Genomic DNA, 27,416 nt, shown 5'->3' with positions numbered 1-27,416 from the left:
GACACCTCTCAGCTCGACTGTCTCGTGTCGTTCTCGTCGACGTGAGCGCGTCAGATTGTGGGTTTTATCTTCTGCATCAGAGGAAGGAAGTGCTTCTTCTTCTAGTTCCGTTCACACGCTGAGTCTAGGGTGGTTGTGAAGGTCACCTGGAGGTCACATTTGAACGTCATTACATACATTTGAACAGCGCTTCCATCGGTGTGAGCACAAGTCGTTGATGTGAAGCGCTCGTTGTCTTTGACTGCAGCTCCGTAATCAGGTTAGGGATGTTTGATGTCCCAACCGTGTGATGAGCCCCCTAAATGGGATGTGTGGGATTCTCTTATTAAGAGGCTCTTTATTAGAGTGAATCTGGCGGCGGCGGCGGCGGCTCTTTGTGCGGCTGACAACTTAATCGTTCCTTTACTCCGCCAAGGCTCTTCTCTCACGACCGAGGAGTCTTTTGTTTGCCAGCAGTGTCCACATGTTTTCTGCGTAAATTGAATTATCCTCTCTTCTGTGTCGCGCGCAAAAAAGGGTGGACAACTCGGAGGATCCGGTCTACGAGAGCCTGGAGGAGTTCCATGTGTTCGTGCTGGCCCACGTGCTGCGGAGGCCCATCATAGTGGTGGCCGACACCATGCTCAGAGACTCTGGAGGAGAAGGTAGAAGGTTGTTTTTTTGGTTGTGATTCCTGAAGACAAGACACTTGACCCTGTCTCTTCTTCTCCTCCTCCCCCTCCTCCTCCTCCTCCTCCTCCTCCTTCTTCTTTCAAAAAAAAGCCTTTGCACCCATCCCCTTCGGAGGACTCTACCTGCCTCTGGAGGTCCCTCCGAGTCGCTGTCACTGCTCCCCTCTGGTCCTGGCCTACGATCAGGCTCACTTCTCGGCCCTGGTGTCCATGGAGCAGCGAGACCAACAGAGAGAGCAAGGTGAGGGGGGTTCCCGGTTCGATCGATAGAGGGTCTTAAGCACATGTGTCAAGGCCAAGGGGCCAAATCCTCAAAGTTGTTTTATGTTGCCCGAACAGATGGTTGTCTCAAAATGAATTTGTGTTAATTGAATTGTTATCTATAAAGTTTTTACGAAGGGTTGATTGGTTTTCATGAAACAGCCCATGAGGTTTCGTGATACAGTGTCCTTATAATCCAAGGCCACTAGATGGCACTCTCTGCAACATAACATTTGGCTCCTCAAATTTCATAAAACCTCAGAAGTTTTAAGTGCCAACCTTCTGAAAACTGAAATTAAGTAAGTAAGTAATTTTAATTTATAGAATGCTTTTCCAGACCAGGGTCACAAAGCACTTAAACAATCAAAACAATATTCAATAAAGTATATACTTTAAAGGTCAAGATAATACTGAGAACACAGGAGTTCCAGAAAATCAAGGAAAAGCCTGAACAAATAAAAACATCTTAAGATGTTTCTTGAAAGTGACAACACTGTATCATGAAACCTCGTCAGCTGTTTCATGCATGAGAGGAACTTGATGGGAGTGTTTGGTGGAGCTAAACAATATAATACAATACAAGATAATAATTAGATACTTTCCTGTTACTGTTGAAAGAGTTTGACAATCATGGTCTAAGGCTAGTGGAAAGTCAAAATGGCCGTTACAAAAAAAGCCTGAATTGTAGCTTTATTTAAAGTGGATTATGTAAAAAGCAACAAAAAAAACACAAGGAAGTAATGTCGCTCCTTTGATCATATCCTTTTTTTAATGTTATTGATTTGAGCTACTTGGCGGATGTATGCTCTGTCCGAGTGCTTTATTGTTTGAATCAATTTTAATTTGTCTATAAAGTATTGATTGTGACAATTCTTTCAACATTGATGAATTCATAAAAAGATTAGATGTTAAATTGAATCTCACGTGATTGAGAGGCGCATGAGGAAGTAGCGTAAAACAAGCGGACAACACTTTTTTAAAAGTTCATTATTAGTTAAAGGTCAACGTTGGTTCTCGTTCCTCCACGTCTACCTAAATGCCATTCTCTCCTCCCCGCCTCTCTGATGCCTCTTCTGGAGGTCAGACTCATCCTCACAGAGAGTTCCTCAAATTGACAAATACACTTTGGTCTCCATGACGACCAGTCTTCACTATCTCTCCGTGGGTGGAACTTCTTCCATGTCATCCGTGTGGGCAGACGTCCAACCCCGTCTCTCGCAAACTGTTGCGCTCGTCTTTCCTCCCCGACAGCTCTTTTCCCAGGTTCTGAGCGCCAACCCGGTTATTAAGTCGGGGTCGGCGCGCTCCAGACGTGCAGACAGACGTGATTACTAACCTGCAATCTCTGCCCTGAAGTCATTCCCTTTTAATGTCAACAACACTGCGCCGTCTGCCAACTCACTGCTCAGCCCACCCACTTTCTCTGCGCGGCTCCACCTCTGGCCACTAGATGGCGCATGAACACAGAGCGTGTGAGTTCACTGTTAGGTACATCGTGTTCTGAGATAGCATCACTGTTGTGTCTGCTCTTTCCAGGAACTTGTACATTATCTTTTTTTTGTCTTTGCCGTTGATGGTCGACATGCTGCGTCATGCTAGGACCGCAAGACATTCTGTGACCAGAGTGTGATGCAACACTGAAGGTGTTTCTACAGTTCACTCATGTTTTCTCTCTGCAAGTTACTGGTTCAATCAAGTCTTTCTAGCTGTCTGTAAACAGGAGTTTGCAAGACTTGATCTGGGATCAGCGCATGACATGCATTCTTTTATGTCAGTCTAGACTTGTGCTGCTACAAGTACACACATACAATCTAACACACAGACCTAAGTTGCCAGACTCAAAGGGTTGAAGTGAGAACAGAATCTGGGACTGATTTCCTGAACTATTGTTGTCGGTGTGAGTCTGGCGGGACCTGAAACACATTCAGCTAATAAATAAAATTTAGAATTATTCTCTATTTATAAAGCCTTTGTTTGCATGAAACCTTATGTACTATGAAAAAAATAAATAATTAATAAACAACATTCTAAGAGTTTTAACAAAGAAAAAAAAGAAAAATATTGTGAATTATGGTTTTATTTCCTTTTTTTTACATTTTGTGGAAATATTCATTAAAAATAAAATTACTGGAAAGTATAACATTTTATTCGCTACATAAATAAAAATAAATGCAAAAAAAAACAATAAGAAAAATGAATACACGGGGAAAAAATTGTTTTAACTTCATCAATTGCTAAATCAACACAGATATCTAAAAAAGATATATGTACACCTGGAATGTGTAATGTGATACAAACATCATGAGAAAGAAAAAGCTATAAACTAAAATAATTTAACTGTACACATGTATCAAACGTGGCAAGATACAGGTCCAAAATAGAAGAAAAAACACTAGTTTATTTGTATATATTCACTCAAGTCAGGTCAAGTAATTTTCTTTTATATGTTTTTTAACAATTGATAACAGTAATACAACAAACGTTTTGGATTATTTACACGCTCAGATATTGACCCATACACTAGAGAGAAGCAGCAGACAATAGGCGAGGGAAGCCTGAGCTCCTCATCACGGGCAGGGGTCTCCTGCAGCAGGGGCTCAGACTCTCTTGACAGTCGACCACTGTGTGTCTCAGGTGGTCTCGGTTTCCCCCTCACACGGCACAGGACATCACAGAGGCTTCTGGGTTCAGTGTGTGTTCAGGTGCCAGCGGTCCAGTCGGAATAGTGGCTCTTTCTTCGTCCGCTCTGTGTGTCGGATTAGAGCGAGACCCTCCCAGTAACCCGATTCTCCGTCACATCCTCACAATACTGGCCCCTTTATGGCCGCCTCCGTGTGGATGCTTGAATCACAACAAACATAGTCCCGGGGCGAGCGCCAAACGAATCCCAACGCTGAATGTTTTTCCGAATAAAACCGAAGCCCTTTCTCCCCCCATCACCTGCTGCGTGATAACGACTCCGAGGGAAAAGTTCTTTATGGCCGTACGTGCTGCTGAGCCTCAGCAACGCTGCGGTGGAATCGGCCTTCGAGGAAATCAGAGTTTATTTTTAAACTCTCTCTCCCCAAAACCCAAAAACATTTCCAGGTTTTTATTGGCCCTGGTGTGCACGGAGACCACCTACACACAGAAAACACACTGCTTTATTTTACATGTCAACCCTCAAATATTCTCATAAAACTTAATGTCAGATCACTTCAACCTCTTGCCTCGTCTGACCTCATGAGACTATCTTTGTTTATTTAGATTGATTTAAACTGAACAGGAAATTAAACCAGCAGTTATCGACTTTTATACCTTGCTTAAACATACACTACATTTCCAGAGATCAAGCAGTGAATATTACTGTTATTAATTGGTGTAGTTAAACATTATTTATCTTCAAATCTAAATTAAATTGCTTTTCTACTCTTCATGAAAGAAATAAACAATGTTTTTTTTTTAATTTGGATTGAAAAGGAGCACATTGAATTTGTTTCCCAACAATTTAAACTAGTATAAACATATTGCAATAGCTCAAAAATAGATTAAACATTTTAAAAAGGAAAAAAGAAGATAATCAAAACAATTAATGAAAAGGATCTATTCATTAATAAATAATGTATTCTTCTTTAGATTTAATTTTTTTTAAATATTAAAAATGTGTTTTTTTTAAAATAAATAAAAATATTTAATAGGAAGTAATTAGACAGGAAAATTATATCACGGAAAAACCTTTTATTATTTAATAATAATAATTAATAATTTAATAGTAATAATATACGTTTCATATATATCTTTGAAATGCATACATTCTTAAATAGATACTAAGATGAATAATTAAGTATTATTTAATTATTAAAACAATAATAATGATTCTAAGTTTACAGTTTTAAATATTTTAAAAATCAGATGTATATGTATTTTCTACTCTTAATGTAATAAATAAACAATGTTTATTTCATAATGTATAATTAAAGGAAAAATATTGCATTTTTTTAAACATGCATTTCAGTTTCAACTTTGAGAAAATGAAAAAACAATAGATACGATTTATTCAATTTTTTTTAAATTATTTTAAAATGTATACAAATGTATAAAGATTTATCATTAGGATTACAATATATATTGAAAGTAAAACAAAGTTTGTGAAACATTGATGGAGGAAAATGATATACAAATAAATAAACATTTTCTTCTTCTTTCCTGCTCAATATTTTTAAAGAACCACAGATTTCTATGGGAAATTTATGTTTCATACCTTGGGAATGTATAAATATAAACATAGACAGGAAGATAAACAATGAAGTATATATATATATATTTTGTAAGTATTAGATTCCAATGGTGATGTAAGAAAAGATGAAAGACAGGAAGAGGAATGTAATTTGATCAGTCAGACCAGATAATTATAGGTTCCTGCGGGTGTCAGTAAAGAGCACTTTAGTGAGCATTAAAAAGAATAAGAAGGATTTCTATCCATATATTGTATAACATTTGTTTTAGAATTAAATATCATATAAATGTAGTATACAATCCAATAATGTGATTCATAAAACACTGATCATAGAATTCAAAGCTTAATACATTTTTAAATGTCCTCTCTTTGTGTCTCTAGTGTGTGTTAATTGTGAGTCTCTCTCTCGACCCCACTTCCCTTCCTTTTAAGTGTCCAATCTTAAATCTGCTCATTAGCCTCTCGCCCCACTTTTGTTTGTGTTCGAAGAGGTTTTAATGGCCCCTTGCATGTCCAGCACGTCTCTAATGACGAACTGTGTCAAATTTGCGATTGTTTTGCCCCAACAATGCCGTGATTGCGTCCATCTGCCGGACGTGAGATATTATTTGGGGGGGCGAGTGCAGACTATACAGACCACTTCCTGGTCACTGCAGCAACATTCTCGGCATGCATGAGCGGTCGAGTCATGGTCAGAGGGACCGGTGTCTGGAGAGTATTTACAGTGAACCCAGGAGAGGTGACGTGGAAGTCCTTCCCTCCCCTTTAATACGTCTGCTCAGATGTGAGGCTGAACGCTCCGACTTGTTCGGCAGGAGGCTGATGTTCGTCTTCTTTTTATTATTATTTTTTTTACTTTCTTGCTTGAATTGGACTCTGTCACCGCGCAGCTGTACGGTGACCAAAGTCAAGAATTCAATTTTGAGCATTTTCCAGAGAGTACAAAATGTTCTGTAGCCGCAGCTCTGTTGGAAACACTGACTAAGTGTGAGAGAAAAAGCGTTTAATGAGGGACTTCAGTCGCAGATGAGGACCAAAAAAAAAACAAAAAAACCTCTGATAATTGAGCTTTTATTAAAGACACGACATGACTCATCCGGCACAGACAACCGGCAGCCTTGTTTATTAAAAAATCTGTTCATTTCACGTCGGTTCTGAGGATTTGTCGCACGTCCGGTAGCACCTGCTCCTCATTGAAACGCCGCCGAACAAGAGATGCAGAAGCGTCCGCCGCCTCACATTCCACTCGGGGGGGCGATGATGTCATCCCAGTCATTCACCACGAGAACTGGTCATTCAAGGACAGAAAAACAAGGCTGCCAACAGGGATAGTAAATACATTACGGCACGCGTTCATCCCCCAGAGCTTCGCTGGCAGTGTGATATTCTGGAAACGGTCCAAGCAGAAACAACTGTGCAGAATCAGCCACGATCGCACTGCTGCATTCTGGGAGGCCGGTATGCTGCTCGACACAAGTGGGAGTGAGCCAGGACCTGTTTCCTCGTCTTTTTTGTGATCCCGGGTTTATTTATAAACTTCCAGACTGTTCACGATGTCTTTTGCCGCCAAATTGTTTGTTTTTTTGCACCTGCGATTGTCTTTAGTAAAGAAAAACACATTTAAAAGCAAAAAAAAAATCCTCAAAAATTGTATTTAACTCACAATTAACACATAGAAGTGAACGTCTCTTTCCAACAGTTTTATTATTTGTTTTTTCTTTTATTTATTAAATATAAGTGAGTCAGTGACACTTACAATCGTAGTATGTGGTAGTTGTGCAACGCTATTGAGACTTTTTGAAAACAGAGATTTACACTTTATCACGTGGAACTATGAAAAAACTGCAATACCCAAAGTGAGATGATGTTTTTTTAACCTCTTAATACTTTTAACCCTCCTGGACTTTTATTGTTCAGTGTATCTGTCAGCAGAGAAGTCAATCCATGTCTGGGTTTATTTCAGCTGTCGTGGTATCTTTTGCTCTCAGTACTGTGTATTTCCTCGTATTGTAGTATGTGTTGTCGGTTAAATACGGGTGATAAAAATTCAACACAACCACAGAACTTAGTGGGAGGGACTCATTACCGTCACCACCCTGATTATGGTGCCAACAGAAACAGGTAACTCCCATGATGCCTTTCTATACACTGCTCCAGTTTGTGACTCGTTGATTGGTCGCTACTTTACCACATTTAAATTACACGTCTACGATCAAAAGGGATCGACATCTGTGATTGGTTGGCTGGGCGGCAAAGCATCCCGGAAGCTGTTTGAGTCACTTCTAATAAGATGGTCGTTGAAAGGAAACGACTTTTCTTAAGCGTGTAGTTAAGGATCAACCTTTTAAGGATTTACATTCATTTTAAATACTGGATTGTGAACTAAGGGTTTTACGATGTTTGTTGATGATGTGGTGATTCATGTATTGAGAGTTAGTTGAAGGTAGTGAGCTGTTAGAAAGGTTTTGTTGGTGAGAGGTTAAGAAGAAAGTGCAGCCATGGTAGAACCGATTGAAACAAGATTTAAAGGGTGGTGGTCACTGCCATGTTTGGTTCAGAGATTAGTTAGAAAAGTTCGAAAGAGTCGACGATACCGAGGTTGCGATCGGGCGTGACTTGAAATGTGTGACTTGGGTGTGATGGGGAAACGAGGCACCAAGAAAAAAATGTGACGCCTCAAGCTCCTCTTCTGTTCCAGCCGTCATCCCACTGACCGACTCCGAGCACAGGCTGCTGGCGCTCCACTTCGCTGTGGACCCCGGGCGGGACTGGGAGTGGGGGAGGGACGACAACGACAACACCAAGCTCGCCAAGTAAGTCGCGGCATCACAAGGAGCCGATGCTTATCGCCAAACAACACAGATACCCCGGCGAAAGAGATTTGGGGGCGGGTCCCGTGAGCCGACCCACATGGTTCTTGTATGTGTAAGAGGGGGGGGGGGGGTTTAACTCTGATTATGGGCTCGGGGTCACTTCAAAGAGCGAGCAGAGACAGAGCAAATCGTGTGTCACGTCAGTCAGCCAGAGGGTTAAAGCAGCAAAGTTTAGAAGAGTTTATGTAAGCGTTTCTGTTTCACATTCCTGACAGTCAGGAGGCCAGATTATCCTCCTGCAATCTACATGTACGCCGGAGAGACCCCGAGATTAACCCCTTACAGAGCTGCCCACGATAACTGCAGCACATGCCTCCTCACTAGCTGGACTGTCTTCCTGACGTGTCTTGTCCTCCACAGTTTCATCTTGTCTCTGGAGGCCAAACTCAACCTGCTGCACAACTACATGAATGTAACATGGATCCGAATTCCATCAGAAACAAGGGTGAGTTTTGTTTGGCGATGCATGCCACAACTGTGTGCGCCCCCTACTGTCCGGTGAAGAACAAACTTGCATGATGAGATTCTATTTTTCCCTGATTTCATGAGATGTCTTGGGGTATTGTTTTTTATTTCCTGTCACTTTTCATTTCACAGTTCTTAAAGGGCACCTAATGTGAAAACCCAACTCTACTGACTTATTGTAAATGTTGAAGTCGTCCTCTTCAAAATGCAGTTCATTCATCATGACGTTGCTCCGTTTTGAAGTTATTACCTAATAAAGTTCTCTCCCGTCTGAAATCTCGCCAAACGAGATTACGGTTTAAACATTCTGATGTCACACTGGTGGAGGTTACCTCCCCTAGAAGCTCTAAATCAGTTAAGAACCTGCATTTTAATTGTAAAAGAAATTATATATTTATGTAAACATGGTGAGAGTTACTTTAGGTGTTTTTATAATGTGTACATCAAGCAGCAAACCTTATTTTTATTATTCATTTTTAATGGGCAAAACAGGAGTTTCACTGCTGAGTGGAAATTTACTTGAGTCCTTGAATGCAACTCGTGTTTTTGTGACCAATCAGAGCAGAGTGGACGTGGTTGCTCGGACGATTTATGGTGTGTCTCAAATCGCATACTTCTCTTAGTATACTAGAAGTTAGTATGCATCAGGATAGTGTACATACTAACTAGTACGCAAATTCTCCACAGATAGTACGTCTCAAATCAAACACTGCTGCTACACATTGACGTGACAGCTTCTTCTTCTACTACTATTTAACGATGGTTGCAACCACCTGTTTGAACGCTATCGACACCTGCTGGCAGCACGTATTGCAAGTTTGGAAAAATAAATAAAGAAAAAATATGAGAATCGAAATATTCGCGAGATATTTAAGCTGGTATCAGCAGCGAAGACGTGTCATCCTCCTACTGCTGTGGAAAATACACCTGTACGTATATGAATATATACAGTGCCTTGCGAAAGTATTCGGCCCCCTTGAACCTTTCAACATTTCGCCACATTTCAGGCTTCAAACATAAAGATATAAAATTTTAATTTTTTGTCATGAATCAACAACAAGTGGGACACAATCGTGAAGTGGAACGAAATTTATTAGATAATTTAAACTTTTTTAACAAATAAAAAACTGAAAAGTGGGGCGTGCAATATTATTCGGCCCCCTTGCGCTAATACTTTGTAGCGCCACCTTTTGCTGCAATTACAGCTGCAAGTCGCTTGGGGTATGTCTCTATCAGTTTTGCACATCGAGAGACTGGAATTCTTGCCCATTCTTCCTTGCAAAACAGCTCGAGCTCAGTGAGGTTGGATGGAGAGCGTTTGTGAACAGCAGTCTTCAGCTCTTTCCACAGATTCTCGATTGGATTCAGGTCTGGACTTTGACTTGGCCATTCTAACACCTGGATACGTCTATTTGTGAACCCTTCCATTGTAGATTTGGCTTTATGTTTTGGATCATTGTCCTGTTGGAAGATAAATCTCCGTCCCAGTCTCAGGTCTTTTGCAGACTCCAACAGGTTTTCTTCCAGAATGGTCCTGTATTTGGCTCCATCCATCTTCCCATCAATTTTAGCCATCTTCCCTGTCCCTGCTGAAGAAAAGCAGGCCCAAACCATGATGCTGCCACCACCATGTTTGACAGTGGGGATGGTGTGTTCAGGGTGATGAGCTGTGTTGCTTTTACGCCAAACATATCGTTTTGCATTGTGGCCAAAAAGTTCGATTTTGGTTTCATCTGACCAGAGCACCTTCTTCCAAATGTTTGGTTTGTCTCCCAGGTGGCTTGTGGCAAACTTTAAACAAGACTTTTTATGGATATCTTTGAGAAATGGCTTTCTTCTTGCCACTCTTCCATAAAGGCCAGATTTGTGCAGTGCACGACTGATTGTTGTCCTATGGACAGACTCTCCCACCTCAGCTGTAGTTATCTGCAGTTCAACCAGAGTGATCATGGGCCTCTTGGCTGCATCTCTGATCAGTCTTCTCCTTGTTTGAGATGAAAGTTTGGAGGGACGGCCGGGTCTTGGTAGATTTGCAGTGGTCTGATACTCCTTCCATTTCAATATAATTGCTTGCACAGTGCTCCTTGAGATGTTTAAAGCTTGGGAAATCTTTTTGTATCCAAATCCGGCTTTAAACTTCTCCACAACAGTATCTCGGACCTGCCTGGTGTGTTCCTTTGTCTTCATGGTTCTCTCTGCGCTTTAAACAGAACCCTGAGACTATCAAAGAGCAGGTGCATTTATACGGAGACTTGATTAAACACAGGTGCATTCTATTTATCATCATCAGTCATTTAGGACAACATTGGATCATTCAAAGATCCTCACTGAACTTCTGGAGTGAGTTTGCTGCACTGAAAGTAAAGGGGCCGAATAATATTGCCCGCCCCACTTTTCAGTTTTTTATTTGTTAAAAAAGTTTAAATTATCCAATAAATTTCGTTCCACTTCACGATTGTGTCCCACTTGTTGTTGATTCATGACAAAAAATTAAAATTTTATATCTTTATGTTTGAAGCCTGAAATGTGGCGAAATGTTGAAAGGTTCAAGGGGGCCGAATACTTTCGCAAGGCACTGTATATATATATATACCTGTATATGTATATATATATATTATATGACGTAACTTCCGTTTACAATGTCACTAAGATGGCAGCTGTTTAGGGTAGATGGGCGTTTTAGTACGCCAATTTAGTGTGCATGGCGCATTAAATTTTGCATACTAAGAATTGAGACGCACTTACGCACTAAAAATACTAACTTTGAGTACGCAAGTAAGAGATTTGAGACACAGAATTATGCTGTGTCTCAAATCGCATACTACTCTTAGTATGCTAGAAGTTACACTGATGCTACACACTAACCGGAGATCACATGACAGCTTCTTCTTCTACTTCTATTTAACGATGTTTCAACCAGCTGTTTGAACGCTATCGCCGACACCTGCTGGCAGCACGTTTTGCAACTTTGGAAAAAGAAATAAAGAAAAAATATGAGAATCTAAATAATCGCCAGATATTTAAGCTGGTATCAGCAGCGAAGACATTTTTATCCTCCTACTGCTGCGGAAAATGCACCTGTAAGTATATGCATATACTGTATATGCATTTATAAATGACGTAACTTCCGTTTAAAACTTCACTAAGATGGCGGTTTTTTAGGGTGGTTAGTGTCCATCGAACCATACTCAGTTTTGTGGGCGTGTTAGTACGCCAATTTATTGTGCATGGCGCACTAAATTTCGCATACTAAGAATTGAGACGCACTAACGCACTAAAAATACTAACTTTTAGTACACTAGTATGCGATTTGAGACACAGTCTTAGTCTCAGCTGAAACTGTGCATTTTAAGTGGGTGGGGCTTAAGCTTATTTTCTAATGTAAATATCTTTATTATATGAGAGTTTGGTGCAAAAAGAAAAATACTGATGAGTATAATAAGAGGTCCTAGAACAACTTAAAACACACTTCAGCACATTAGGTGCCCTTTAAGTTTGGCAGTTGATTCTGTGTACTTAACAATTGTTTACAGTGGGTTTGCAAATGAAAGACTTAATTGAAAATCGTACCCATATCTGTAGAAATTACTTTTAAAACTATATTTATTATTGTCGCAAAATACCATCTTCAAAGGAGTAAAAACATTGAAATGTGCCCGAAAAAGTTTGTTGACCACTGTGTTCTACGTATTTCTTGGTCATTTTAAAGTCACTATTAAGGATATAAAAAGCAATCTTAGTCTTTGGTCACCGTGGCGAGGAAGTTGAACGATATTTGGTCGTTAAGGACTCCCAAGTCAACTGCCTTTTTTTTTTCTTTTCCCCCGAGCCTTTAAGACCCTGCCGCAGTGGAGAGCACTTTGGTGTGGAAATAGGTTGAAGCCTTTTGTTCAAAGCTTTGTTAATCTGATTACTTTTTTACAAAATCACCAACAGAATATCATTAAAAATAATCCCATGAAGCCATTTGTTTTCGGTTTAGTCCCGGCACTTCGGGGTCCTGAGGCGCCGGAGACGACCACAGTTTCATCAGGAAAAGAAACACCTCAAAGAGAGACCACCAGGTTCACATACGTACAAGAAGAATTTTTAATTGGTTAAACGTGACCTGTAGGAGGGGGTTAAGGTGGTCCACTAGCTTGTTTTTTTAGCAAGATTTGAAAGACAAAGTCAAAGCGTCTACATGCAAAGTTAATTTAGAAAAATGGAATATTGCCTTCATTTAGCTGAAGGTTCAAAAACATGGACTACGGTTTGGCCAATCAGTGCCATCATTGAAGTCGTTGGCAAAGGTTCTGTGAGAGTGAAAAGAAGTTCAGTTGGTTTTTTTTGGTAATTAATCAAAATAGATTCTGTTGTTCATACGACGCTACTATAGCAATGAAAGTCAACCAAGGAAAATGATTTCAAGGATCATCTTTGTTAATATACACACGTGTGGTTTCCTGATATTGTTAATTTGAAATTTCATTCACTCGTAGAAAATAGAAAAGCTTTGGAAAAATTAATTTGTGACATCATCACATCCTTTTCCCTACGTTGGACTCATGGTAAACCTGCACCAGTCATGCTCGATAAAGAGTATTGATCTCAGGTACTTGTCCATCACCTAACTCTCTAGAAATCCTGCATCCTCATCTGATGACTTCATTATTTTGACATTCTGCACCAGTAACTACTGTTTATTTAAACCTTCTACGATCATTTTTTTGAAGTAAACCTAAATACTTTGACTCCTATCTAACCAGTGAGCATTATCTTGAACTTCTTTGATCCTCTTCCTTGCAGGCTCCCCTGGCCCAGCCCGAGTCTCCCACGGCGTCCGCTGGCGAGGACGTCCAGTCTCTGGCCGAGTCCATGGACTCGGACCGCGAGTCTGTCGGAAGCAACTCCAACGTCAACATGAGCAAGCCCGGCAAAGAGAAGGACAAAGACAAGCAACGCAAGGACAAGGACAAGAGCCGAGCGGACTCTGTGGCCAACAAACTCGGGAGCTTCAGCAAAACGTTGGGGATCAAGCTGAAGAAGAACATGGGGGGTCTCGGCGGGCTCGTGCACGGCAAAATGAACAAGTCCAACTCCGGCTCGGGGCGTAGCGGCGAGAACGGAGGCGAGAAGACCAAGAAGAAAGACTCTAAAGCGACCAAAGGGAGCAAGGACGAGTCCGGCCATTCTGCCAGCTCCACCTCGTCGGAGAAGGCCACCAGCCCCTCCCCTACTACTGACAGAGACAGACCCTCGAGCTCCTCCCCCACCGAGAGACAGGAGGCTATAAGCAGAGTCTCCGGGGACAAAACCCTTGAGAACTGGAAGTACAGCACAGACGTCAAGCTCAGCCTCAACATCCTGCGCGCCGCCATGCAGGGGGAGCGCAAGTTCATTTTCGCCGGCCTCCTCCTCACCAGCCATCGACACCAGTTCCACGAGGAGATGATCAACTACTACCTGACCAACGCCCAGGAGCGCTTCAGCCAGGAGCAGGAGCAGAAGAGGAAAGAGGCAGAGAAGAAGCCCCCCGCCCCGACGGAGGTGACGGTGAAGAAGCTGGAGCAGGAGAGCGCCTTCCAGAGGGAGCGGTCGGACAGTTCGCCCCCGGAGAGCTGCTCCCCGGTCCTGCCTCACCACACCTACAACCCACAACCCTCGCTGGGACTGAAGGGCAGGAACAGCCCGACGCCCGCGGCCCCTCTCCCGGCTCCGCCTCACACCCCTCCGACAGTCTCACACCACGCGTCCCACCCAACTCCCGCCCCTTACTCCTCCCCTAGTTTCGGTGCTAAGAGACCCGGGCCCGTTCCTGTGTCGGCCCACTACAGCCATACACCGCCCATCCAGAGGCACAGCGTGATCCACCTCCAAGATGTCAACATGCAATCCTCCATCTTCCAAGCCGACCCGTACAAGCCCGTGGTGGGCACGCTCAAGACCTGCGCCACCTACCCACAGCAGAACCGCACACTCTCCTCGCAGAGTTACAGTCCGGCCCGTCTGTCCGGCGTCCGCACCGTCAACGCCGTGGACGCCCTGTCGTACAACATGCCCGCGGAACACAAGTCCCACACCTACACCAACGGGTTCAACGCGGGGGACATTCAAGACTGCCTGGAGTTCGCCGACGAGGACAACTCGTCGCACACCTGGCTCAACCAGGACAAAACCAAAGGGCGGAGCTCTGGAAGCCCTTTGTATTGCTTTCAGCAGCGCCGCTGCAAGCGCGAGAACTGCTCCTTCTACGGGAGGCCGGAGACAGACAACTACTGCTCGTACTGCTACAGGGAGGAGCTGAAGCGCAGGGAGCGAGAGAACAAAGTGCAAAGGCCCGCGTAGCAACCGCCACCGCCGCTTCAGCCGCACGCTAGCAGGGCCGCACTTCCGGGGGAAAAAAAAAAAAGATTTTTCTTATTTCGTTGACTCTTGTATTCCTGCCGCCCTTCCCTTGTTGGTAAAAAAAAAAAAAAGATTCTTACTTTATTGATGAGGGAAGCAGAACTCGACACAGTGAGAAACTTTGGCCAGATGTTGTGCTTTTTATCCGTCACATACGTTTAATCTTTTACTTGTTTTAGAGTAAAAGTCATCTCCGCGCGTGCTCGCCGACGGGAGGGGGGGAAGCCGTTTATTTTTCTGCAACATCTTAGGGAGAATATTTTCAATGAAGTCGAATGCAATACCTCTGCTTTGTTCTGTCGAAAAATAACCTTTGTGGAAAAGTCGTAGTCGTTTGCAATCAAAAAGATCATCTACCGGGAGATCAATTTAGACTCGAAAAGCAATAAATTGGTCACTTTTGCTACACTCGCTCCCGACTTTGTCTATGCACCAATAATATAGTTACTGTAGGTTAACTGTGTCTTGTAAATTGTAACAGTCCTGGTGTGCTTTTGGAGGCTAAATCGAACCACAGGAATTCAACTGTATACACTTCTAGATTGTAATGATTAGGAGCTCATTCGTCGCGTGGATTCAAACTATCTCGTCTTTTGACATTTTTCGTCCTGTAGTTGATCTAATAACCACAAGCACCTCCCAGACGTACATGTTTGGCTGTTCAAAAATTTTTTGCAAAAGCTGTTCCTTTGTGCCAAACACTGAACAATAGATTTATCTCAGGTGGAGTCGTGCGATTGTCGGCGGCGTGTTTTTTTTCTCCGAGCGGCCTTTTACGGGGGCGTCTCTGAAGAAAAAAAAAAAAGGGGGTCTTACCGCAAATTGTCGCGAAACGAAAGGCATGTGTTTTTTTGTCTGGAGCGTGATGAGTAATCCCCCCTTGTACACATACACGCCGTCATGATGTTTTTCGCACTCTGTGGTGACCTGCAGTATAGATGTGTCACCGGTCCAGTGTGAGATTGTCTGTTCCATATTCAGAGGCAGATTTAAAAAAAAAAAAAAAGAAGAAGAAAAAAAAAAAAAAGCACCTGCTGCTACAAGCACCTCAAGCCTTTGTGATCATCAGTGCTTTAACCAATCAGAGGGTTTTTTTCCCCCAAAACCTGAGGCCTCTAAGTGCTTACTGCTCGTCCAACATGACGACTGTCAAGACGCAGTGTTTGTGTTGCCGTCTGTTCTGGTGATGCTTGGGTAACGTACCATGCTGTCCTTAACTCCGTGTGTCCTGGCCAAGGATGTCTACTGCGGTTCGCTTCTGTCTCTCCTCTGTACACACTGCAGTCGTCGCTCCTCCTCGTTTCTATGTGACCAGTTTCATGGAACTCACCATGTTAGGACTGTAAAGATATGATTTTGTATTGCTTTAAGACTTTTACACGACTTTAAATTATTAATTTGCACATTAGGTACAGATGTAAATATGAAAAAAAAAAAAAGAAATAGTTTATTGTTACAAATATCACGTGTCTTGTGTCTTTATTTGATTCCTCGACAACTTCATGTGACTTTCCTTTTTCCCAACGCAAGGAATGAGAGATAATCGTGTTAGAAAGTCAAAAAACTTCCATGATGAGAAGGTGCTAATCGTTGCAAAAGTGCTAACGTGAACACAAACGAAGAAATATTGGACCCAGAATTAGCAAAAGTTAACATTCAGGATCTGGATTAACACCATTTAATTTAACCTTTTTTTGCACCACAGACCAGTATTATTTCTGCATTATATTCACATATATATAGATTAAAAAGTCTTATTTGAGTTTGTGTTTCACCACTCTTTTTTTTTACTTGTTTTTGAGTAAAATTGACTTAAAACGTTGACGTTTCAAGAGAAACAGGCTTATTTTCATTTGTCAAATCAAAGCACATTTTCAGACGGTAATAATCAATAAGATAGATAGATAGATAGATACTTTATTCATCTCACAGAGAAATTCACAGATCATTATTCTTTCCGTGCGGCCCCGTGACAAATGCCTCGCGGACCCGTTCACCGGACCAAGGGGTTTGGGACCCCTGATTCAAGGGATCATGGGACAACAAAAGACATGAAGGAAGAGGTGGAGATTAACTTTAAACACGTCACGTGTTGACAGGAAACCGCCTCAAGCAAAGATGTTATCACCTGCTCGACATCACTGCCTGTCGCGCCTCCTCCGGTGACCGTGAAAAACCGACATTCTTTCAACGTTTAATTCTGGTTGTGAAGCAGTGACGGGGACTGTTACCCCTGCAGCTGATGGTGGAAATCTTCTGTGGTCTGGGGATAAGTGCCCCCCCCCCCCCCCCCCCACCCCAACATCCTATCCTTTCTCCTCAGCCAAAGGGTTCTTTGGTCTCCCCTCCGGTCACTCCTGTGTTCCTGGCAATCCCAGTAAGCCTCGGCATCCGACCTCAACTGGGGTTGACGATAGCCTTCCAGCCATCTTTCACAACCATTCCAGCGGCCGCAATCCCTGCCTCCAGTGGTACTGAGAGTTTCATGAGGTACACAGTCTCGGTTGAAGCCACAACGATATGTGGCCGGAGCGGTTTGGTGACCATCTCTTAAGGGGGAACCGGTGCCGTCTATCCAGGTCCATACATTGTGTTCTACTCTGGGAACTTGAGGTAAAAGAGTATGTTTTATTTGTACAGCGCCTCTCACAGGCCAGGGTCAGAAAGGCGCTCAAACAACAAAACAATATACAGTTCAAAATATTTTTCTACCGCTTCATCCCTTAAGGGGCAGCCTATCCCAGTTTCATCGGGGCGAGAGGCGGGGGACACCCTGGACAGGACGCAAAGACATACCAATTTAAAAACTTTAAAAGGCCACGACAACACAGTGACAAACACAGCAGCTCCAAGATAGTTCTGGGCCTGGTGCTTCTTCTTGCTGGTAGATCTTTACCTTTAAGTCAAAGGTCGTACCTTGTTGACCTTATGACACGGCCTTGATCTTATAGCGATCTTCCTCCGTCCTCGTCACCTCTGATACGACCGTCAAGTAGTGACTGACAATAACATTTTATTGATATTGCTATTAGAAAAAAAACAAAAAAAAACTTGGGTTATTCACACACAAAATCTTGTTCACCCACAATAGAAGCTGGAACACTCCCACCCAGCTGCCATCAGCTCCCTCCCCCTCCCCAACTGCTCACCCACCTCCCGCCACACCCTCCCTCCCGGGGGGAGGCTGTAATCCCGCCGCTCGGTTCTGAGAAGAAGAAAAAAAAAGTTGAACTTTGGGGCAGAAGGAATCGTCCAAAAGAAGCTGAGAGGAGACGATGCTGCTGCAGTGAGTCAGAACTGAGTGTTGAAAGTCAACGAAGAACTACGTGTTCCTGGACTGTTGGAGAATCATTATATAATGTCACAGTCGTGGAAAAGATGCAAGAGCTGTTTTCTATATATTTATTCATTAAAAAAAAGTAATTATTTACGCTTTAATGGGGAATAATAATAAAACGCAATAATGCATAAATTACATTTATTTATTAAAAATAGTAGATGAACATGACAAATAAGAATTAAAATTAAATTAAAAAAAAATCATAACCTGAAAAGAATAAATTAATAATTTTTCATTTACTATAAATTAATGGATTTAATATCTAAATACAAAAAACGAAAGGAGCGAAAAAATATATAACAACTATATATAAGGTTCACCTTTCTTTATATATTTTAAGTCAAATCATTCATAAGAAAACAATATTTGACGGTTATTACAGAATAAATAATTTGATTGATTTTAAACCATTTGAGGAAAAAGATTATATTTCTCTTATTATATAATACTTTTTTTAAATACAGATAAAATGACAGAGTAAAAAAATATCTGTGTCTGTGCTTTTGTGTTCCAAAGTTGTTGTTTTTTTATCTTCTCCTGAAGGGGGCGCAGTGCAGTGATGTCTGTTTTTTTTCCACCTGTCCTCATGTGACCAAGTCAAGTTGGCGCCGAACATAAATTGTCTCGCTTTTACCACAACTTCCTGTGTTGTTCTTACATCACTGGCAAATAAAGCTGGGTCTGATTCTAATTTATTTAATTTATTTTAACCATATTTTACTATAGTTCAATAAATGTCAAGCAATATACATTTTTAAAAGGCAACATATCATCATTTCTCACCTAGTGATGAGCAGGTCGATGTTGTCTGCTCTACACACTTTTGGATGATGGATCTCAGAGGGTATTTATCAGAGAAGTCGTACGAGATGTTTGTTTACACTATAAGAGTTACTGAGTTACGGAGCAGGAAGTTCAGACAGTCGTATTGTTCCACTTCCATTCCCTTGGTTACTATCGACCTCTCTTATGGATTTGTCTTTTTTTGGATTTAATGTTTTCCAACATCTCTCCAGCTTTAAGTACGAAGCACCTGGGATGAGGGTCCTCTAAACTCGGGGTGTACTTCTTACTTCAAACTGTTGTCGGGGACACACTCGACCCCTGAGGGTTGCGATTTTCAGGGCGACACTGTTAAAAGGGGGGCAAAACTGAATCGACCGGCTCCGAACTGGAGTCCAGACTTGATGACCTGCTACTGTGTTCCTGAAGCTTCCTGTGACCAGAGGTGCCGGACACACAATGGCCCTTACGCAGCGGGGGCCCCCCTCGGGACGCCCCCCAATCTGGAACAAAGTGCATTGTCTTTGTTCCCGGAGTCGCTTTTCTCAGAATCTCATTCAGATCCGCGGAACAGAAGAAAGAGAGCGAGGGTCTTCATGCTGACGCCGAAGCATCATCATCGTGGGCCTTCCTGAAGATTCTCGGGACTTTAAATCAAGTACTGTGGGTCTGGATCTAAATCAGAATCCTCCTTCATGAGTGGGCTGAACCCCCGTCACCTCCTGGATGGTTCCCAGTCTCCAGAATCTCATCCCACCTGCTCCACCGGATCCAGCGCCAGCCCCGGGAGTGGTGGGTGTTATCACATGGCCCCTCTCTCTCATGTCTCCACACATGCTCCGGACTCGGCCCCTCTGTGTGGTCGGGGGGCCTCCGGCGCTGCTGACCGGCTCTTTTTTTGTGGGTGAACTCCAGAGAGCCCGAGAGTCACGGGAGCCCACACACCTCAGCAGAGACCCTTTCCTGCCCACACCGCCTCCCACACAGAGCTCTGATGCAGCAGCTCGCCCACCGCCTCGTCCCTGCCTCGCACACTGAGCTCTCTCTCCTGGTCGGGTTCACAGGCGCCGATTTATGTTCCTCCGGTGGGTGCGAGTTTGATTCCCGACTCCTGGAACAACACACACTTCACTGACTGTAAGTCGTGGTGAACGGAAGAGTCAGAGATAGACGTGACTTCCTTTGAGTGGAGTTTACGTTTGTTTTTATTGTTTATGTTGCTCATCCATCCATTCATGTTTCCATCCATCTGTACATCCATCCATTTATTCATTCATTTGTACTTCCATCCATTCATTTGTCCATTGAACTGTACATTCATCCATTAGTCATTAATTTGTACATCCACCCATCCATTAATTTGTAAATCCATCCATTAATTTGTACATCCACACATCCATTCATTTGTACATCCATCCATTCATTTTTACATCCACCCATCCATTCATTTGTACATCCATCCATTAATTTGTACATCCACCAATCCATTAATTTGTACATCCATCCATTCATTTGTACATCCACCAATCCATTCATTTGTACAGTCATCCATTCATTTGTACATCCACCCATCCATTCATTTGTACATCCATCCATTCATTTGTACATCCACCAATCCATTCATTTGTACATCCATCCATTCATTTGTACATCCATCCATTCATTTGTACATCCACCAATCCATTCATTTGTACATCCATCCATTCATTTGTACATCCATCCATTAATTTGTACATCCACCAATCCATTAATTTGTACATCCATCCATTCATTTGTACATCCATCCATTCATTTGTACATCCACCAATCCATTAATTTGTACATCCATCCATTCATTTGTACATCCATCCATTCATTTGTACATCCACCAATCCATTAATATGTATATCCACCAATCCATTAATTTGTACATCCACCAATCCATTAATTTGTACATCCATCCATTCATTTGTACATCCATCCATTAATTTGTACATCCATCTATTCATTTGTACATCCATCCATTCATTTGTACATCCACCAATCCATTTGTACATCCACCCATCCATTCATTTGTGCAGTCATCCATTAATTTGTACATCAACCCATCCATTAATTTGTACATCCATCCATTAATTTGTACATCCACCAATCCATTCATTTGTACATCCATCCATTCATTTGTACATCCATCCATTCATTTGTACATCCACCAATCCATTCATTTGTACATCCATCCATTCATTTGTACATCCACCCATCCATTCATTTGTACATCCACCAATCCATTCATTTGTACATCCATCCATTCATTTGTACATCCACCCATCCATTAATTTGTACATCCATCCATTAATTTGAACATCCATCAATCCATTAATTTGTACATCCATCCATTCATTTGTACATCCATCCATTCATTTGTACATCCACCAATCCATTCATTTGTGCAGTCATCCATTCATTTGTACATCCACCCATCCATTCATTTGTACATCCATCCATTCATTTGTACATCCACCAATCCATTAATTTGTACATCCATCCATTCATTTTTACATCCACCAATCCATTCATTTGTGCAGTCATCCATTCATTTGTACATCCACCCATCCATTCATTTGTACATCCATCCATTCATTTGTACATCCACCAATCCATTCATTTGTACATCCATCCATTCATTTGTACATCCACCAATCCATTCATTTGTACATCCATCCATTCATTTGTACATCCATCCATTCATTTGTACATCCACCAATCCATTCATTTGTACATCCATCCATTCATTTGTACATCCATCCATTCATTTGTACATCCACCAATCCATTAATTTGTACATCCATCCATTCATTTGTACATCCATCCATTCATTTGTACATCCACCAATCCATTCATTTGTACATCCATCCATTAATTTGTACATCCATCCATTCATTTGTACATCCACCCATCCATTCATTTGTGCAGTCATCCATTAATTTGTACATCAACCCATCCATTAATTTGTACATCCATCCATTAATTTGTACATCCATCAATCCATTAATTTGTACATCCATCCATTCATTTGTACATCCATCCATTCATTTGTACATCCACCAATCCATTCATTTGTGCAGTCATCCATTCATTTGTACATCCACCCATCCATTCATTTGTACATCCATCCATTCATTTGTACATCCACCAATCCATTAATTTGTACATCCATCCATTAATTTGTACATCCATCCATTCATTTGTACATCCACCAATCCATTCATTTGTACATCCATCCATTCATTTGTACATCCATCCATTAATTTGTACATCCACCAATCCATTAATTTGTACATCCATCCATTCATTTGTACATCCATCCATTCATTTGTACATCCACCAATCCATTAATTTGTACATCCATCCATTCATTTGTACATCCATCCATTCATTTGTACATCCACCAATCCATTAATATGTATATCCTCCAATCCATTAATTTGTACATCCACCAATCCATTAATTTGTACATCCATCCATTCATTTGTACATCCATCCATTAATTTGTACATCCATCTATTCATTTGTACATCCATCCATTCATTTGTACATCCACCAATCCATTTGTACATCCACCCATCCATTCATTTGTGCAGTCATCCATTAATTTGTACATCAACCCATCCATTCATTTGTACATCCATCCATTAATTTGTACATCCACCAATCCATTCATTTGTACATCCATCCATTCATTTGTACATCCATCCATTCATTTGTACATCCACCAATCCATTCATTTGTACATCCATCCATTCATTTGTACATCCACCCATCCATTCATTTGTACATCCACCAATCCATTCATTTGTACATCCATCCATTCATTTGTACATCCACCCATCCATTAATTTGTACATCCATCCATTAATTTGTACATCCATCAATCCATTAATTTGTACATCCATCCATTCATTTGTACATCCATCCATTCATTTGTACATCCACCAATCCATTCATTTGTGCAGTCATCCATTCATTTGTACATCCACCCATCCATTCATTTGTACATCCATCCATTCATTTGTACATCCACCAATCCATTAATTTGTACATCCATCCATTCATTTTTACATCCACCAATCCATTCATTTGTGCAGTCATCCATTCATTTGTACATCCACCCATCCATTAATTTGTACATCCATCCATTCATTTGTACATCCACCAATCCATTCATTTGTACATCCATCCATTCATTTGTACATCCACCAATCCATTCATTTGTACATCCATCCATTCATTTGTACATCCATCCATTCATTTGTACATCCACCAATCCATTCATTTGTACATCCATCCATTCATTTGTACATCCATCCATTCATTTGTACATCCACCAATCCATTAATTTGTACATCCATCCATTCATTTGTACATCCATCCATTCATTTGTACATCCACCAATCCATTCATTTGTACATCCATCCATTCATTTGTACATCCATCCATTCATTTGTACATCCACCAATCCATTCATTTGTACATCCATCCATTCATTTGTACATCCACCAATCCATTAATGTGTACATCCATCCATTCATTTTTACATCCACCAATCCATTAATTTGTACATCCATCCATTCATTTGTACATCCACCAATCCATTCATTTGTACATCCATCCATTCATTTGTACATCCACCCATCCATTCATTTGTACATCCATCCATTCATTTGTACATCCACCAATCCATTCATTTGTACATCCATCCATTCATTTGTACATCCACCCATCCATTTGTACATCCACCCATCCATTTATTCATTGATTTGTACTTCCATCCATCCATTTGTCCATTGAACTGTACATTCATCAGTCCATCCATTTTTTAATTCATTTGTCCAGTCATCCATCCATCCATTTATTCATTGATGATCTGTCCATCCATTTATCCATTCATCTATCCATCCATCCGTCCGTCCATCCATCCATCCATTCTCATGCAAGTGCTGCACCGTCCTTTAATCCATTTATCCAAGTATTCATCAACACATTTATTCATCCGTCTATCGTCACTTTCTTCTTTTGGTTTAGTTATGAACAGTCATGTGGAGCTCAGTCGCTCTGGGAAGGAAGACAGTGTCATTCAGTTCCATCATGGCTGACATACTGAGAAGTTTGTTTTTTTACTCCCATGAAGAGAAAATAGGAAAACGGACCAAACAAGAGCTTAAATCTAGTTCTATAAATAAATGCAGATTGTGGGGGTGGGGCAACAAAATCCACTCTCTTCAGGCTGTTTTCATCCAAATCCTGGAACCAACGAATCAACTGGTCAGAAAATCTTCTTTAATTACAGAATTAATTCAATATACAAGTGCTATTGAATAAAAACTTCACAAGTAAAGATTGAGACTTGACCCTCAGAGCAGTTGACTTGTATAAACCAAAGTTCTTCAGTGTTTGTAGTGAGTTTGTATCCTTAAATAATCCCGTCGTGTTGTGGTAGTGGAGCTGAGAGCGGGAGGATCTGGTTGAGTTTCTCACACGGCTTCACCTGGAGTTTGGGCGCAGAGGCAGATAATCCAAAGAAAACATGTGAGTGAGGAGATAAATCAGTCAGAGTGAAAGCTCCTCCTCCGCCCCCACATCCTGTCAGGGGGGCGATACTGGCAGAGATGTGCTCTCACCGCTCGTATAACAGTCTGTACTTCACCCGACAGCTGCCGCAATGCAACTCACAACACAGAGTAAATGCGTCATCTCCAAAAAAATTAAGAGACAAACTCCCACGACGTGCTCTTCCTTGGTGTGCGTTTGTAGTGAAGCAGCAACATTTTTTTTTGTATTTTTAGGAGCTCCACAGATAAATATAAAAAACTATGCAAAAGTGTAACGGACGAGATGAGGGGAACATGCCGGCTGTGATGGCACGCCGAGCTGGCGTGGCGATGCCAGGGTTCGCCAGATTGTTGGGGATGAGTGTGGCCGCCACAACCTGCCCGGAGACAGGAGCGACCGAGCTCTCTCTCTGGCAGGAGTTTGACGTCGTGGTCCGGGGAATTTTTTCCTCAAAACGCATGATTCAACCCGAGCTCAGAGATTCATCCCCCCCCCCTCGAGGTTGATGGGTAGATTCTCGCAGTGCTCCTCACAGCTGGAAGCCCTTGATGTTGGAACGGAGCGGAGGATGAAACACGAGGAAACGAAGAAGACGTCCTCATGACTCTTATCGTTGGCTCTTCGGTGGAATCCATTTGCATGGAGTTAAAAAACAAAGCAGGAATTTTTCCGCTCAAATTTCAGACTTGATGCTACTGAGAATGACATTTTAGCTCTTATCAAAGTTTTGGAAAAGATGGATCATCACGGTTGTTGCTGACTCAACTAAAATGGACCTGGTGTCTGATTCCCACTAAATTCTGACACACACTGCGATATCTCCCCCTTAAATTCTCACCACAATGCATCTTAGCACCTGCTGTATGTTTTCGACGAGCACCATCTGAGTCACTCTGAATTGGTTTCATCTTGGCCCACAAATGTTCAGCAGTGCTAGGATTGGGAGATTTTTAAAGGCCACACTAAGACACGTACTTACATTAAGCCACTTTGGACCCAGTTTGAAGCTTTACTTTTCTGGCTGATGACTTGAGAAGTTGCTTCCATGACTAGGCTCAGAAAACCAAATGTTTGCTTAAGTCTGCTTTAGATCAGAATTTTAAAAATCCAGCTAAGACATTTCTATTAGTTAGACATCACTAACCATCTAAGCATGTTAATGGAAAAATGAATCATGTATGTAACATGTGACAAAAGATCAGAACTGTGGGTTTTCACCTTTGTTATCGTGGGTGATGCTCATAGAACTCTGGAAGTAAACAGCTGGGTGATTGATAATTACTAAAGATAAACTATTTCATGAAGTATTTGCCTTATTGTCTAAATAAACCTTTCACTGATTCTGCAGAGAAACATATGCACTTCCATCTTGAAATCTCAAAATTTGTGGGTCAAAGAGAGATTTTCCACACAGTTTAAGGCGGTACTTTCCGTCATTTATTCATTTTCTATACCGCTTAATCCCTTTATGGAGGTGGAGGGACACCCTGGAAAGGACGCAAGCCTGTCGCAAGGCAAACAAAGACAACCGTTCATACACACACTCATATTAAGGAGAAGTTAAACCTCTGTATGTTTTTTTACTTAGGGAGGAAACCGGAGTAAAGCCACGCAACACGGGGAGAACATACACACTCCACACAGAAATGTCACAAGTTGGCTTCCTCGCGACCTGGAAGTGAACCAGCAACCTCGCTGTGAGGCGATCACATGAACCACTTCGCCACCGCGCTCCTACTTTGAATCATTCTAAACATATTTGTCCATGTATTCATCTCCTTTAACTGTGTCAAGGTTAACCAGTAGCATCTATACCATGACTTGGGACGAGCTGATCCTGATCCCAGGAGCTCTTTACTTTAAGCAGATTCCTGGAGAGATGTTGGAACAGATTCAATCTCGAAAAATACTTTTAAAAAAGAGTTTATCCTGTAAAAACCTGGTTTAAGATCAATAAATGTGCGATTTGAGCGTACCTTAAAAATAGTCCAGTTTTCCCATATTTCACATTTTTCAACACAGATATTGACTGAACTTTGAAGAAAACCCTGTGAAAGAGTCTCACTACACAGGACCCGAGGCAACGTCGAGGCGTAGCAGTCATGGCAACTTACTCACTCCGGCTCCATCCGACTCCACCAACAGGAACATCCTACGGAATTCATCCTCAGCTCACGTCGTGAGGTGCGTAGTACACCAGTAGTTTGGCTCAGTAAATCTTCTTTCCAAATATTATTGCCTCTGAATTTTTTTTGGATGACTTTGGTCTGAGCTGCAACTTAAATGTATGTGAAAAGCCCTCTGGGGAAAGATAAGGCGAGCATATCTTGCAGGCTTTAAGTCGACTCTTGGGACCCAAAATATAACTTTTTGCGAGCCATAGTTACAGAGAAAAAATTGCAAAATTGCATCTACAGGACAATGTATTCCTGCTTTAGATAAAGACGCGCTAAGCTAGCTATGCTAACCTAAAAAAAGACGCAGGATATTATTTCTGCAGCTTACTTTAAAAAAGTAAATTGATGTTTTTTATAATTCTCTACTTTACACTTCCTCTTATTTATTTCTCATATTTACCAACGCATTCAAGGGGATTGTTATGACGTACGTAGCTATGTTTCTGGTTTCAACATGTCCTTTCACCAGCCGTGCAACATTCTTATGAACTGAACCGAAGTCTCCGCACGAGACGCTGATGTCCTACAACAAAACAAAGACGGCGCCAGACAAAAACAGTCCCGTGAAAAGATCCTGTTTTTTTGGTTTCGAGCTTGAGTCGCTCTCATTTGTGGCAGAATTCTCCCCTCAGAATGAAAACAGAAAACAAGATG

The 27,416-nt window shown here is 41.7% G+C and overlaps 1 protein-coding gene across 1 annotated transcript in view; it reads left to right on the top strand.

Annotated features, from left to right (window-relative positions):
• The window catches only part of otud7a (OTU deubiquitinase 7A), a 47,312-nt gene extending 30,979 nt beyond the window's left edge, over window positions 1-16,333 (top strand). Inside the window, exons 9-13 of the mRNA XM_087796979.1 lie at window positions 517-644; window positions 763-912; window positions 7,847-7,961; window positions 8,382-8,466; window positions 13,275-16,333. Of these exons, the coding sequence (XP_087653105.1) occupies window positions 517-644; window positions 763-912; window positions 7,847-7,961; window positions 8,382-8,466; window positions 13,275-14,813 (2,017 nt within the window). The 3' untranslated portion in view covers window positions 14,814-16,333. The remainder of the gene's footprint in view (window positions 1-516; window positions 645-762; window positions 913-7,846; window positions 7,962-8,381; window positions 8,467-13,274) is intronic.
• The last annotated feature ends 11,083 nt before the right edge of the window (window positions 16,334-27,416 follow it).

Source organism: Callionymus lyra, chromosome 8, assembly GCF_982586985.1.
Source record: "Callionymus lyra chromosome 8, fCalLyr1.hap1.1, whole genome shotgun sequence".
NCBI lineage: Eukaryota > Metazoa > Chordata > Actinopteri > Syngnathiformes > Callionymidae > Callionymus > Callionymus lyra.
Note: the sequence above shows the minus strand (reverse complement) of the source record. Positions and strands in the feature narration are given on the sequence as shown.